Source organism: Carettochelys insculpta, chromosome 30 (genome assembly GCF_033958435.1).
Source record: "Carettochelys insculpta isolate YL-2023 chromosome 30, ASM3395843v1, whole genome shotgun sequence".
NCBI classification, from domain to species: Eukaryota; Metazoa; Chordata; order Testudines; family Carettochelyidae; genus Carettochelys; species Carettochelys insculpta.
This window is the reverse complement of record NC_134166.1, coordinates 875776-891392: the sequence shown is the minus strand read 5'-3', so window position 1 is coordinate 891392 and position 15617 is coordinate 875776. Positions and strand designations below refer to the sequence as shown.

At 65.0% G+C, this 15617-nt stretch overlaps 1 protein-coding gene across 3 annotated transcripts in view; it reads left to right on the top strand.

The window, feature by feature from the left end:
* The window catches only part of EFNA3 (ephrin A3), a 32470-nt gene extending 21225 nt beyond the window's left edge, over positions 1-11245 (top strand). Inside the window, exons 2-5 of one of the 3 annotated variants that reach the window (XM_074980988.1) lie at positions 8806-9095; positions 9551-9616; positions 9775-9852; positions 10242-11245. In XM_074980988.1, coding sequence (XP_074837089.1) covers positions 8806-9095; positions 9551-9616; positions 9775-9852; positions 10242-10363 — 556 coding nt within the window. In that variant the 3' untranslated portion in view covers positions 10364-11245. Of the gene's footprint in view, positions 1-8805; positions 9096-9534; positions 9617-9774; positions 9853-10241 lie in introns of all 3 variants that reach the window. The other 2 variants (XM_074980990.1, XM_074980989.1) reach the window with 2 other exon arrangements.
* Positions 11246-15617: the final 4372 nt, after the last annotated feature.

The following is a 15617-nucleotide window of genomic DNA, read 5'->3' as shown; positions in this document are numbered from 1 at the left end:
GACAACAACTCACCCCTGTCTGCCTCCACAGGGGCACTGCTCCCTTGAGCCACAACCAGCTCCTGGGGTTCACCTACACCCAGCATCACTTCTGGCCCATCAGGCGGATTCTCACATAATCCCCTTCCAGGAAGACAGCTCGTACTGCCAGACAAAAGGTTAGGATCCCTTTTCTCCCCTCTGCTACCAGCTTCTTTATCTTCATCAGACAGCGTAACTCCATTGCCAGTCTGCTCTTCCTGTGGCCTGGGTGGAATGCTCTTTCCTGGTGGTTCCCTCTCCAGCCACCGCAGGCTGGGGAATCTTCCTCAAAGGACCAGTTTCCTTGTTTTAGATCATGGGCGTCCAACCTTTTGGCTTGCCTGGGCCGCATTGAGTGAAGAGGAATTGTCTTGGGCCGCATATAAAATATATAATATAGTTAATGTATATAAATCACATAATAATGTTAAAAGTTTACAATCTTGTGGGGCCGCATTACTAGCTGTCCAGGGCCGCATGCGGCCCGCGGGTTGGACACGCCTGTTTTAGATCCATTAGACTCTGACAAGGGCTCACATCCCCCTGTCTGATCTGACTTGTTTTTTCTTCTTTTGACAAGTACTATTGATACTGGGCCATTTCCACCTTGCTGAATAGACCTTGTCAGCTCTGGCCCTCCCTCTTACTGGGCCCCCAGTCTTTAAATACCCCTCGGAAACCCCCCTCCCCCATGCATCTGATGCAACGGGTCTTTGCCCACGAAAGCGCATGCTCCAAAATATCTGCTAGTCTATAAGGTGCCCCAAGACATCTTGTTCTGTTAGTTTCCTCATTGGCTCCTTTTCCAAACGCAGGCTCTGCTCTCTGCCCAGGCTGCTGCTGTTCAACACAGACAGACAAGGGGAGACACTCTCTCCTCTGTCCCAGCCCCCTGGCTGGTCTCACACGCCCAGAAGGTGAGGCAGCTTCTCTCACAGACAACTTGCCATTCCCAGTGGACAAGCTGCTTTCCTGCACAGACACACAGACACCTTCCTCGGCCCAGGCCTGGAAAACTCTTCGCAGGTCTGTTTTGGCCACTAGTAGACGATGGGTTGGAATCGCTCCTTCCCTCCTTGAGCTGTGGCAGGTCACTCGGTTCAGAGCTCCAGGCAGTCCAGGGTTCTCTGCCCCCATCTGGGCTCACCCCTGCAGGAGTTTCCTGAACCCTCAGCTCTGCCACTGCACATCCACGCTGCCTTGTGCAGCTCCTTTAATCTCGATTCAGTTTCCAGGTGCTGCCACTTCACAGCAGAGTTGCTGAGCATGGTTACAGGCTCACAGGTCAGTGCCCTCTGCACCCCACAATCCCTGGAAGAATCCCTTGAGTGTGCCAGACTTCTTGTGGGTCACAAGCTCCCCGGGGTTAGGCCGTAGGCCCCTCTGCCCTCTGGGACTGACTCCAACAGACTCCCAGGAGTAACCCCTCCTTGGGTGTGACAACCCCTCTCGAGGGCCACGACTGCAGTTGCTCAGGTTCAGCCACAGGCCCCTCTGCCTTGCGGAACTGCACCTCACTGCCCGTCAGCATACCTGGGTCTCACTGGCCCCCCTTCTTCCTCCTGGGCCCCCATCACTTACTGCTGGATGCTCATTCCTTGGGGTGCAGAACATCCCACTCCTGACACCAGTGTAATGCGGTTCAGGGGTTCCCAGGCTCTGCACCCTGTCTGCAGGCAGGAGTGACTCTCACTCAGCAGAACAGCGGGTTTATTACCCAACAGGGCGCAGAATGGTACAGAGGGGTCAGTGCAGCCGGCAGGGACAGCCAGTCCAATCCATGTTGGGGAGAGGAGGCCCCGAGGGGACCCCCAAGCCAGGGCCTCACCCCCTCCTTTGTGTCTCTCTCTTCCAGCCCAGACTCTCTGCTTCCAATTCCCAGTCCCCATTCAAACCCCTCAGGCTCCACCTCCCCCTTTGTCTGCAGCCCAGAGGTGTCACCTGGTCACCAGGTTACCCTCAGCAGGAGCCCCCCACCTTCTGTGAGCCCCACACATGTATCCCCCACTGCATCACAGGCGCTCCCAGCAGGTGAGGGGGGCTGTGGGGTGCTCCCAGCAGGTAGGAGGGGGGCTGTGGGGCGCTGGCTGTGGGGCGGTCCCAGCAGGTAGGAGGGGGGCTGTGGGGCACTGGCTGTGGGGCGGTCCCAGCAGGTGGGGGGGAGCTGTGGGGCACTGGCCGTGCAGCTGGGGGCAGGGATGGGTGAGGTTTCCCACTTTCCAGCCTGTAATTACGCGGCACAGCCGATCCCTGGATCCCGGCGAGCAGGGTGCGGCTCCGTCCTTGACTCAGGGCAGCTCTGGCATGGAGCCAGGCCCCTCCCAGCTCAGAGGCACCCACAGCCCCAGTGGGAAGGAGCCGTGGGCTGGGAGCTCTGCCCAGTGCCTCACAGCAGGTGTTCAGGGCTTGGGGGAGGGGCTGGCTGCATGGCAGGGTGGGGCATGTTGTGTTTGGGGCTGGCGAGGAGGAGCTTGGATCACACCTGGAGCCATGTGCTTGACTCACGTGGGCAGTGCCAGCGGGCCGTGGGCGTGGGGCTGGCTGCGGGGTGATGTGGCAGGGGGCTGTGGGCGTGGGGGTGGCTGCGGGGTGATGGCAGGGGGCCGTGGGCATGGGGCTGGCTGCGGGGTGATGTGCCAGCAGGCTGTGGGCGTGGGGCTGGCTGCGGGGTGATGGCAGGGGGCCGTGGGTGTGGGGCTGGCTGCGGGGTGATGGCAGGGGGCTGTGGGCGTGGGGCTGGCTGCAGGGTGATGTGGCAGGGGGCCGTGGGCGTGGGGCTGGCTGCGGGGTGATGGCAGGGGGCCGTGGGCGTGGGGCTGGCTGCGGGGTGATGTGGCAGGGGGCCGTGGGCGTGGGGCTGGCTGCGGGGTGATGTGGCAGGGGGCCGTGGGCGTGGGGGTGGCTGCCGGGTGATGTGGCAGGGGGCCGTGGGCGTGGGGCTGGCTGCAGGGTGATGGCAGGGGGCCGTGGGTGTGGGGCTGGCTGCGGGGTGATGTGGCAGGGGGCCGTGGGCGTGGGGCTGGCTGCAGGGTGATGGCAGGGGGCGTGGGGCTGGCTGCGGGGTGATGTGGCAGGGGGCTGTGGGCATGGGGGTGGCTGCTGGGTGATGGCAGGGGGCCGTGGGCGTGGGGCTGGCTGCGGGGTGATGTGGCAGGGGGCTGTGGGCATGGGGGTGGCTGCCGGGTGATGGAACATGATGCCAGGAATGAAGCCACTTGCTCCTGTCTGGACAGTAATTGAGTCGCTGCCTGGGGATGGATCGTTTAATTAAAGCCCAATTAAAAAGCTCATTGATTGTGAGCGAGGCCGGGCAGGTTTGGGCTCTACTGGAGATTAAAAGGGTTGTAGGGCTGCGAGACGGGCGGAGGGGGAGGCGCTGGCAGTGGGGTCTGGGCACAGCTCCTCGCACCCTGCCTGGGCTGAGCATGGGGGCAGCCTGGGCTGGTGTGGGCAGGGTGGGGTGAGGCCCGAGGGGACCTCAGAACCCAGTGTGCGGCCCCGGCAGGAAGTGTGCAGCCCTCCGCAGCGCCTGGCGCAGGCGGCATGACTTGCAGCTGGGCCGGGCGTCCATGTGTGGCTCTGCAGTGGCAGCCCGGGGTGATGCCCAGGGTCTGGAGCACTGTGCAGCATGTGGCTCTGCCTGCCTGGGGGCGAATGGGCAGAGGGCTGGGGGAGGGGGGCCGTGGCTGTGCCTCCTGGTGCCGGGTGTCTGTCTGTCTGTCCGGCCAGCCGGCCCCAGGTCTGCGCTGCCGGCTGCACCTGGCCCCACCAGTCGATGCGACTTTGCGTCTGGCTGAAAGGGGCAGGTAAATCAGTGGCACTTAATTGTTCTCCAGCCGATCGATGGGCTCCGGCTGGAGCAAAGGGCCCCGCTCCGGAGCCAGGCTGAGGGGCCTGAGCTGAGCCATGCTGGGGTCTCCCAGCCCCAGGGAAACGCCCTTTCCCTGAAGCCCCCAGCCCTCTCCCGGCTGGGACAGTCCGAGGCCCGCTGGGGGTTGGTGCTGGGCAGGGCATCCTGGCTGCTGGGCTGCTTCACTGCAGCGTGCCCTGGGGCATCCCTACCCAGGCGGCAGCTGGGGCAGAGCACCTGGCAGGTAGCCAGAGTCCTGTCGCGCAGTGCCCAGGCCGTGCTCAGGAGGGCCCACGGGGGAAGTCCATCTGCCCAGCTCCAACGGGGCCACCAAGGTGCCACGGCCGCGCCAAGCTCTGTGCTAGAAACGCAGTCATGCAGAAGGGATGCAGCTTGTGATGCTCCTGGCTTAACCCTTCGGGAGCTGGGAGCTGGCAGAGCCTGTTGTGCTAGGCAGCCAGCCCAGGCCAAGGCCCAGAGCCCATCAGCCCAGGTCATGTGCGGCTTGGGGTCAGGCCCTGGGATGGCGGTGTCTGGGGCCACCCTTCCCAGCGGAGGTGCTGTGTGGAGGAGGCCAGGGCACAGGGGCTGGTGGTTTGTGCCCCCCAGGCAGGGAGCTGAAAATGGACCCTGTGGGACTGGGGCATCCCTGGGCCATGTGCTTTCATCCGCCAGGGAGGGCCGGGCTTTTGCTGAGTCAGTCTCTGTCCTGTGTGCTCCCTCCATGTGCCGTCGGTGTGCAGCCTGGGGTGCAGTGGCGGGAGGCCCGGGACTCACTGTAGCTTGATCTGTGCTGGGGGAGGCCTGCAAGCTTCAGATTCAAGCCCCACGGCAGCAGCAGGAGGACCAGGGCCTCAGCTGAGGGGCAGGAGGTGGCCTGGGGAGTTCCTGGTGGGACCCAGCATTCTGGGGAGGACCTTGGGCTGTGCAGTCGGCTGCTGGACGGTGAGAGCAGCTTCTTGTCAGTGCCTGCGCAGCGTGGCCGGGATCTGTCACTGAATCGGGCCTGCTGGCTGGCCTGTTCGCACGCCTCGGTGAGGCGCTGGCAGGGGGCGCGACAGGCGGCAGTGTGACGGGAGTGCCAGTCCGCACCCACAGCAGCTCAGAGTGAGCCCCTCGTGGCCAGAAGCCTGACCTTGAGAGTGGGACAGGAGACCTGGCTGCAGGGGGTGATCCCAGCAGGGGGCGCTGTGGTTTGGGCCAGGGATCTCCATGCCTGGTCCCTGCTCTCACCCTTGGCTCCACTGAACCCCCGTGGGGTCTCCCCCACCCTGCCTGGGGCTTGCCTGGGGGAGGCACGTGCTGTGATGGGGCCTCAGAAGCAGCCCAGCCTCGCCCCTGTGCCAGCCCATAGGAGTGCATCCCACAGTGTTGTTAGCACGGAGCTAGTTGGGTACCAGCCCCCCTGGGCTGTCCATCTCTCCAGCAGCCTCAGCTGCAGGCTGTGACCCCTGGGAAAAGCTGCTCCCCCTCCCCCAGTGACCATGGGCTCCCTGCAGGGCTGGCATGGGGGCTCATTAGGAGTCTGTTTATCAGGAGCTGGCTCTAATGGGCCCCATTGGGAGGGGCGCTCTCTGTGCGGAGCAGGACAGGCAAGCTGGCGGGCTGTGGTGCTGTCCTGGGGCAGCCCAGGCCAGACCTGGGGGCGCTGTTCCTGCCCACGTTGCCTGTTCTGGAGCTGGGCCTATGCAGGGGCCCGGGGGCCGACCAGTCAAGCCGTGCAGTGAAATGCTCCGGGAAGTGGGTGGTGTCCCTCCTGCCTGCCACACCCCACAGCCAGCCCCATGCCCACGGCCCCCTGCCATCCCTCCTGCCTGGCACCCTGGGTCCCATGCGGAATTAATTACATGGTTTGCTCAGGGCTCGGGGTTGTTCCTTTCATAAGGGGCCTTTTTCTCCTTGAGTACCACATCAAAGAGCACATGAAAGGTCTCTGGCTCCACTCTGGGGCGTCACCGCGCTGGCAGAGGAATTACCCGTCAGCCCTCCACCCCCTCCTCAGGCTGGGCACCTGGTTCCTGGCCTCTTTCGCCAGGGTCTGGCAGGGCCCTACTGGCAGCACCCCAGCCTGTCTATGGGGTCTTTGCACTGTGTGGCATCCCAGGGCCAGGCCTGCACCTGCTGCCCAGCCACCCCCAGTCCCCATTGCTTCTCTAGGGACTGCCCTGCCTCGGGGGGGCGGGTCACAGGGGGTGAGCCAGAGCCCCACCAGGCTCTGCAGTGCCCACAGGCCCCCATGATGCCCTCACCTGCTACTGGCCACCTGCCTGTGCTCAGGCTGCTGCTAGCTGTGGGCAGCGTGGGGCAATGCAGCTGGAGCCCCAGCGGGGAGCACCCGTGTAACCAGGCACTGGCCAAGGGGTGACGGGTGAGCAGTCGTGGCGGGGGTTGCGGCTGGATCACGGCATCTGGCCAGAGCTCCGGTGTGTCTGGTAGCCAGACCAGGCACCTGTCCAGGGATGCCGCAGGCCATGGGCTGCTCCTGTGTCTGGGGAGCCTTTTCCTGCATCTGGTCCCTGACAAGTGTCATGGCCTGGGGCCCCCAGGAGACTCAGGGGAGGAGGAGAGGGTCCAGCCTGGTGCCCTTTGGGGGTCTCATTTCCTGGCTCTGGTACATCAGGCCCATGGGATGTGTGGCTCCTGGCTGGGCTGCCCCATAGGCTTAAGGAAGGGCGACAAAGACAGGCCAGGGCACGGACCCACCCATTGTCCCAGCAGTTTGCACTTGGCTTTGCTGCTCAGAAAGGCTCTGTGAGAGGAGGAGGTTGGTCCCGAGCCGGTGAGCCCGGGGTCTGTCCCTGACAGTGCCGGTGCCTGGGTCCGAGGGAAGGAAGAGGACCAGCCCAGCTGCCGAGGGTTAGGGAGACCTGAGCAGGGGCTGCCCCAGGCCAAGGTGAGGAGTAGCTGCTGATGGGCCCATTCTCTGGGAATGGAGCTAATTTTTCCCTGACCCCCACTGTGCTTCTGGCCGGTCCCCCGGCAGGGAGTGCCACCAGTCCCTGGGGGTGTGAAGTGTCTCCTGGGGGGCGGCGTGTGAAACCTGCTGCCCAGGGAGTTCTTCGGGCAGCTCCTGGTCCACATGGCACATGGCTGCTTCCTGGAGGGGAGCCGGGCTGCTGAGCGCTGGGCGCAGGGAGTGGGGAAGTGCCCCCGAGGCGTTTGGGAGCCGTTGTCCCTGTGCCGCCGGGCGTCGGGCATGGTGGCTCTGCCCCCTTTGCTTGAGCTGTCGGGCCTGTGTGTGTCCCTGTCACAGGCTGAGCTGGTGGGGGCGGCGGCGACTGCTGGGCTCGATGCCCTGCCTGCGTGGAGTGGAGCAGAGCAGAGCTGGGGAGCCACAGCCCCACAGGGAAGCAGGAGGGTAGCATGCAGATTGCTGCTGGGGAACAGAGGGTGAGCTCGGGGTGGGGCTCTGGCCTGCCCCCCCACTTACAGGCTGGGCACCCTACCTGGAAGCACTACCGGGACAGCCCCCTCCCCAGGTGTGCTGAGCAGGGGCACATGGCTGGACACGCCGTGCTGGCTGAGAAGGTTCCTGTCGCCAGAGGTGCGGGGCCATGGCCTGAGCTGGTACCGGAGGGCTCCATGTTCCGGGCCTGGGCTCTGGGGGCCTTTCCATGAGCTGGGAGGGGCCAGTGCTGTGTGGGGCGAGATCCAAAGGACCCCTTGGATGGCCTGTGGGGAGGTGGGGACGTCAGCCTCTCTTAGCCTAGCCGGCAACTTGGGCAGTGCGCAGGCAGGCGGGTGAATCTGTGCCCGCAGGAGCCGGACTGTGCACTCAGTCCACTGAGCGCCTGGCCCTGCTCTGGGCTCGGTGTGGGCTGGAGCGTAGCGCTGGGGCAGGGAGGTCTGGTGTGACGTGGCATGGCCGGGCTTGGTTTGCCGAGGGATGGGGACAGCGTGGGGTTGATGGGAGAGCAGTGAATGTGCTAGTGTCCCCAGATGGACCCCAGGGTGGTCCTTGGCCAGCCTGCACTGTGGCAGGACTCTGGGGTCCTGGGCCCGGTGCCAGGAGCAGGGTCAGCCCTCAGTGTGTCCGGCTGGGAGATTAGCACAGGCCTGGCTTTCCTCAGCCGCATTAGAGGCTGGAGTCTCCTGAGGGGATCTGAGGGGTTTGCTGCTGTAATGGCTGTAAATGAGCTCCCCCAGGGCCCCTCTTTATGAGATTACAGCAGTAACGGGATTAGCTGGATCAGGGTGACAAAGCTTTCTCTGCACCTGGCGTGTGCAGGGCTGGGATCCCCCTCCTCCGCGCCAAGCTCCAGAGTGCCCCCCACCAGCTCCTGGGAGTGGGGGTGGGATGGGGTTCAGGGGTCCCCATGCTCTGCCCCCCATCTGCAGCTAGGGCTGACTCTCACTCAGCAGGCAGAGCAGAAGGTTTATTAGGTGACACAGATGCAGTGTGATACAGGCTCCCGCTCACCCAGCCCTGGGCTCCCACACCCCGAGCCCTGCCAGTGCCCCTCACGCCACCGCCCCCCCGCAGCTCCTGCTCACCCAGCCCTGGGCTCCCACACCCCCAGCCCTGCCGGTTCCCCTCACGCCCCGCTCCCCCCCGCAGCTCCTGCTCACCCCTGGGCTCCCTCACTCCTGACCAGCTGCCCTGCTCCTGAGTCACAGCTCAGTCAGTGTGGGGGTTTTGCAGCTGACTGTGATTCAGTGCCTGGTGTCTGGAGGGGCAGGCCGGTGTGAGCCCCCTCCTGCACCCCCATTGACTCCTCTGCCCCAGGCAGGGGGAACCCAGCTCCATGGGGATGAGGCTTGTTGCTGCCTCTAGTGGCAGAGGGCAGCATGCCCCATGCAGAGCTCCTCCTCTGCCCTGCCCTGTGCCAGGCCCTGAGGCGGAGCGGGCAGGAGAGCCCCTGGGGCTGGGCGGCTGGGTTGGGGCCCCGGGGGTCCTGGCTGTCCCCTGACATCGCTTGCTCGCTCTCCCCCAGCCTGCATCGGGACGGCTACACGGTACAGGTGAATGTGAATGATTACCTGGACATCTACTGCCCTCACTACAACGCCTCTGTGCCGGCGCACCGCACGGAGCAGTACGTGCTCTACATGGTGAGCGCTGAGGGCTACCACACCTGCAACGCCAGCCAGGGCTTCAAGCGCTGGGAGTGCAACCGGCCCCACGCGCCCCACAGCCCCATCAAGTTCTCGGAGAAGTTCCAGCGGTACAGCGCCTTCTCGCTGGGCTATGAGTTCCACGCCGGCCACGAGTACTACTACATCTGTATGTGTGGGGCAGGGGGCCCGCGGGAGGCTGACAGGGCTGGGGAAGCACAGGGGAGCAGCAGGTTTAAGGAGGGGTTTGCTGGGGGGCTGGCAGCCTGCAAGGAAAGAGGTGGCTGGGGGACACAGCCAGGAATCCCCACCCCCTTGGCCAGCCCTGTGCCCACCAGGGGGACCCCCTGGCGGGGACCCAACCCCCAGACAGCTGGGCAATGGGTTCTGCATTTATCTGTTGCTCTCTCCCCAGCCTTGGCCCGTAGCCTCAGCGCCCCATGGCAGGGCCCTGGTGGGGTGCCTCTGCCCACGAGAATGGCAATGACTCCACAGCAGTGGTGTGGCCCCACGATGCTCAGCAGCCTCCCTAGCTCCACGCCAGGCTCTCTGGGAGGGCAACAGTCCCTCACAGGGGCTCGGGGGCAGTAAGTGTGAACTCAGGGCAGCTTCATTCTCTTGCAGCAACCCCGACACACAATCACCATCGGGCCTGTCTGAAGATGAAGGTGTTTGTGTGCTGCGCCTCCAGTGAGTACAGCCTTGCACGTGCGCGTACAAACACGGGAGGGGCAGCGTGGCCATGTCCTGCAGGGGCACTGGGAGGGGCTCCTTACGGAGGGGGGCTGGAACGAGCCCAGAGCTCGGGGCTTCCCCAGGGCTGATGCTCTTCCCGCCCTCCACTGCAGCCTCGCACTCCGGGGAGAAGTCGGTTCCCACGCTCCCGCAGCTCACCATGGGGCCAGAGGTGAAGATTGAGGACTTGGGTGAGTGCAGGGCACCCGTGTGGCAGTACGTCGTGGGGCTCTGCCCCCGCCAGCCCTTCTGCCCCCTGCCCCATAGCGCTGGGGCCAGGCAGGTGCAGCATGTGCGCCATCCTGCAGCCCACAGCGCCCCCTGCTGGGAGGTAGTGGGCAGGCGGGTGCTTGTGCCCCACTCCCATGCCACTGCTGGCGGAGGCTAAGGCTGGAGCAGCCAGAAGACGCCCCCTCCTCCCCAGTACTTCTGAGCTGCACAGATGCCGCTTTGAGCCCAGGGCGCCCTTGCAGGTTCCAGGCGTGGTGGGGTCTTGCCCAGACTGCACAGAGCTCGGCTCTGCCCCCCACCCTGTTCTGCCTGGCCCCTGCCAGCCCCTCACCCCTCTCTCTCTCCACAGAGAACTTTAACCCTGAGACCCCCAAGCTGGAGAAGAGCATCAGTGGCACCAGCCCCAAGCGGGAACACTTGCCCCTGGCCGTGGCAGCTGCGCTCTTCCTCATGACACTCCTGGCCTCCTAGCCTGGCAGCTGGCTGGAGCTTGGGCCCAGGCGTAGCTCCACACAGCAGCTGCTCCTGCCCCGGCACTGCAAGGCTCTGAGGCTGCTGGAAAGGACAAAGGGGCTTGCCGGGGGTGTCCTGGCCTGGGACCATGTGGCCCCGCTACAACCGGGGAGCTGCCTGAGTCCCCCCGCTGGAGGGGAGAGCCCAGCAGATGCCAGCTGAGGCCAGCCTGGCCGCTGCAGGGATAGAGACTGGCCTGGAGCCTGCTGTGTGAGGACTAGGAGGGAGCTGGCCCTGCCCCACGCCTGCTGCTCGGGCACAGGATCTGCCCCACCCAGGACTTCAACAGCCAGTGGCAGTGGGGACTCAGCTGGGCCTTTCTGGGGATGCTCTTTGTGGCACTGTTCTTCAGCAATGAGCCTCTGTGGCACAGCCCATGCCATCCCTCACCACAGGCCCTGCATCCTGGCTGCCCCCACCCTCTGTGCCACACCATCAGCCTGGTGGTGCCATGTGGTGGGGCTGCGGCTTCTGGTGCCAGCAAGATCTGGCTGCGGGTCAGGAGTGCCCAGGCTGCAGGCTCCCTCTGGACGCTTGGCCACGTCCAGTAGCCAGCAAGGGCAGTGCACAGGCTGTGGGGCTGGGCCTGGGGCTGTACATACCTGTATAGAGATCTGTGCAGAGTGCTCCACCTCTGCAGCCCATAAGCAGCAGCGTGGCCCCGGACCGGCCTGTACATAGTCCGAAAGTGTTGGATTCTCCTTGTCTTCTGTGAAGACCCGACCTATGCAACGCACAGACACTTTTTCCGGGACAGAAAAGCAACTCGCCCTTTTTTCAAGTGCTTCGGCTGGTGATTTTCATATTCTGCTCTTAGTCTATAAAAAATAAAAGGATACAACCCAACCCTGGGCTGTGTGGCTGGGGGCAGCAGGGTCGGGGCCTGCGGGCACAGCTGGCAGATGCCTTTGCCAGGCACTGCCAACTTCCTCAACCCCAGCAGGGCCCCCCACCTTCATAGCTCCCCAACGCACTTGGCAGTGCCAGGTTTTCACGTGCCCTCCTGGACGCAGGTCTGCGTTGGCCAGGCCCTTCCTGTTTGCGTGGGGCTGGGTCTGCCCTGGAGTGTGCCTGGCTCCAGGAATGGGTTTCGCTCCCCTCAGGGGCTCTTGCCGGCTGTGTCCTTCGCCCCAGAGCAGGGCGCTCCTTGTGCAAACAACCACTCGGAGCGCTGCCCACTGCTTTGTCTGTGCACAAAGGGGCCATTCACGTCCCTGCTCTCAGTGTGGGCGCCTGGGGCTGGCTGGCGGCAGGAGGTAACCTGGCTGTCCCGGTACCTGCTCTGCTCCCTGGTATGGGAGGTCCTGCCCTTGGTGCATCCCCTGTGCACAAGGCCGGTGGTGTCTCCTGGCCAGGGGAGGCAGGGCAGGAGCTGGGCTAGGCTGGGCTCCTGGGGAGAGGGGGCTTGGGGCATGGTACTCACACTGGGCCGCCGCCTGGCCTGGGTGCTCTCCCAACAGAGCAGGGAGTTGGCGAGTGCCAGTTCAGAGCAGAGCCACATGCTGGCGTCGGGGCAGTGGGGCTGGACTCCAGCGCTGTGCGGGACAGGGTGCAGTCTCCTGGGACCCTCTCCTGACAGGCTCTGGAGCAGAGCTCAGAACAACCAGTTGGTGGGACCCCTGGCTGGTCCCTAGGGCCCAGGAGCTGGATCCCAGCCAAGCTCCTGGTGCCAGGGGGTGGGGCTGGCTGGTAACAGCAAAGTCGGGGGCCAAGGCCTGCAGCCAGGCCCTGCCTGAGCTGTGTGCTGCTCCCTCGCCCTAGGGAGCTGCACACTGGGGGGGCAAAGCCAGCTGAGGACCTGTGGGGGGGCACAGAGTGTCCCCTGGTGTGCCCAGTGGGTGGGAGCTGGAAAATCCCTACAGGAGGCTGCCTCCCCCACTCGTCCAGCACTGGAGCTGCGCAGGGGGCAGTGCTGGCCTGAGCCAAGGCATAGGGCCCCGGCCCCAGCTGGTGCGTGGGTTCAGCGACTAGCCAGCTGCTCTCCTGGGTGCCAGGGGCCCCGTTGTGCCTGGGGGGTGTTTAGCTCGGCTGATTTTAGCCACCCCTTTGCCCCCCGCCGTGCTCTGTTCAGCAGGAGCCGCCTGCCCTGGGGGCTCTGGGCCTGCCGCGCTCAGCCCCCTGCCCAGCAGCTGGGCGTGCGGGCGGCTGCCTCCCGGGGGCTGGGCTGGGCTTGTCTGTGGCTGCGGAGATGCGAGGAACCTGCCAGACAGGTCCAGCCGGTGGGCGTGGGAGCGGGGTGCTCGCTTGCACCAGGGCCCCCAGCAGCCGTCCAGGCCTCAGGGAGCTGCAGGCAGCAGCAGATGAGCCTGGCCTAGGGGTTCCTGTCAGCCCCTTTCCCCTCCTGCTCTAGCCAAGCCCCGGCGCGTGGGGCCAGCACTACAGCACTAGCAGCCCTGCCTGGAAGCACCCGCGGGGGCTCAGCCTGCCGCTCCCCTGTGCTAGGAGCACAGCGCCTGGCAGGGGAGCCCCAGAGGGGGTCTGTGCCCCCAGGAGCAGGGTCACAGGAGCAGATGTGGCCCCAGCCCCCCACACCAGCCCCATGTCCCTGAGCCGGGCAGGGAGCGTGTCTGTCCGTCCAGCCCCATGTCCCTGAGCCGGGCAGGGAGTGTATCCATGCATCTGTCCATCCAGTCCCATGTCCCTGACCCAGGCAGGGACTGTGACCGTCTGTCTGTCCATCCAGCCCCATGGCCCGAGCCAGGTGGCGTGTGCATCTGTCTGTCCATCCAGTCCCACAGCCAGAGCCAGGCTAGGCACTGCTAACAAAACCAGGGCTCGTTTCACAAAGGAGAAGGACATGGTCTCCTCCCTGGGGCTGGCCTCCCTGCCCCACGCCCTCCTGTCCATCCTTCCTGCCTGGCCAGCCGCGTGGGGCCTTTCAAGAGCCGGAACCAGATCCAGGTACTCTGCAGGGTGTGGGGGAGGGACTGAATCACAGACCCTCTGGGAGTAGCAACTCCCCTTGCAAAAACCCCTTTTGCAACAAGCCTGGAGCTGGGCCCCTTTGGCCTGGCCTGGCCTGGCCCTGGCCCTGGGCAGCTCCTTGTGCTCTGCAGGCCGTGGGACGCTGGGGCAGGTTGCTCCGCTTGGGCCCCAGGAATTCAGGGGCACTGCACTGTGTGGGTCTGAGCTGGGCAGGGATGCAAGGGAATCCCTCTTGGAATGCTGTGCGCCCCCCCACCCCAGGAGCAGCAGGGTAGGGCTCTGGGCCCCCAGTCCCCCCATGCTGGCCCCAGGCACATGTGCCTCACACTCAGGGCAGGTGGGGCAGCCGCTGTCTCTAGACTGACAGCAGATGGGCAGGTGCCTTGGGAACAAGGATCCTGGGGAGCTGGGCCCAGGTGCCCCGTGGGGGTGGAGAGCCGTGCAGCCGGAGCCCTGCCTGGTAGCCCCAGGCTGGCAGCAAGGCCTGCCGGGCACCTGGGCCCTGAGCCACCAGTCAGCCTGCCCTGCCCTGGGCCCCGTGATCGCTGGCCCAGCTCCCACACAGGGCTGTGCTGCTCACACTGCAGCCTTGCCTTTGCTCCAGGAGGCGGTGCTGGGCCAGCCCCCATGGTTTCGCCAGGGCCCCAGCCCAGTTACGTCACCGTGGGCCTGGCCAGCTCACGCTAGGCCCTGGGGGGGGCCGTACGCTGGACGTGGCCTGAGGGCTGCGGGCCTGGCACCCCCCCCCCGGGTGCTCCACATGCCGCGTTTATGGCTTGTGCTGTGTTTACCCCTCGCTTGCTTACCTTTGTCCTGCACACGTTGCCTAGCGTGTGACAGGCGTGTTGTGCCTGAGCACGTATGGCCCTGCCTTGGGCCGGTGCCCCGGCTGGGCCTTGCCCAGCACTATGCCTGCCTTGGCCACGTGGTGGGGGAGAAGGCCCTGGACTCCAGCATGGGGGCTGGGGGCGGGGGGCGCGGGAAGCTCATGATGCACCTCAAACCTGCAGGGTTGCCCATCCCAGTGCCACAGTGCACTGCCTGCTATGGGCCTGGGCCCCTTCCCCACATACGGCCATGGGGGCTTTGTCACCCCCCCCACCCTGTGCCCCTCCCTCTCCGCCCCCAGCATTGTGCAGGGTGTGAAGTCCTTGGAGTGAAATCACAGCCATAAATCCTGTTATCACCAGGCTACTGCTGGCCAAGGGGTGGGAGGTCGCCCCAGCGTACTCAGGGGCCGAGGAGAACCTGAGGGGCTCTGCCTGACCTCAGCTCACCCCCTGCCCCCCTTGTTGTGCCTGTGCTGGTGCAGGGCCTGGCAGCATCTCAGACCCAGTGTGGGGCATCCAGGCAGGAAGGAGCATTCAATGTCAGCTTGTGTATGAGCCAGGAAAGGCTGGAGGGCCCAGTCTGCTGACAGTACCTTTTGCCCATTGCTATGAGTCCTGCCACTGGAGCCAGGGGTATTGTGTGTGTTGGGTGGGGTGGGGGGGCTCTGAAGGCACCTCATGATATTGTGCCACACCCAGGCATCATGGCTCGCTCAGCAGTTTGGGTGGGGGGAGTCAGGCCTCCTAGGGGCTATGCCTTGTTGTGAGCCTGACTGTGCTCCTAGCAGTGCATTGTGCCTCAGTTTCCCCTATTCACTGCCCTGCCTTCCGTCTCGAGGGTTTAGCTGGCCCCGATTGATGGTAGCCAGGTGTGGGTGCAAAGAGGCTACATGCTGTGTGGGGATGGGGGGGCACTGGCTGCATCCATGCATAGAGGACTGGCCTGGGGCTCTGGGTGCCCATGACTCGGGGGTGGGGCACTCTGGCATGGGGGGTGTGCAGCCTGGGCGGGGAGCCTAGGGACAGCTGCTCTTCAGGGAGAGCTGTGGGGCTGAGACTGTCTGCCAGAGCCTGTCCCTCCAGCTGCTCCGGGGACCAAGCCCAGCAGGGCTGCGCCTGGCAAGCAGCGTTACCCACAAGCAGCGGCCCGGGAAGTACTAAACAAGGGAACGCTGCTGTGCGGCTGCGGCCAAGCTACCAGCTCACAACAGCCCAGTGCTGCGTGGCTGGCGACTGGGTGGTCGGGGCACTCACACCTGGCAGGCTGCTACGGATGGCCCTGGCCTCCTCCAGCCCAGGGCCCAGGCCTGGCCACCCTGAGGCCGCAGCAACGGCTCCGTGGCAAGCCAGCCTCTGGGCAGGACTTTCACAACAGCAAACCCCAGGAGAACAAACAGGGGATGGGGCCAAGAAGCAGAGCTGATAAGCCAGCAGGGACGTGGGTGCTGCTCACCTGC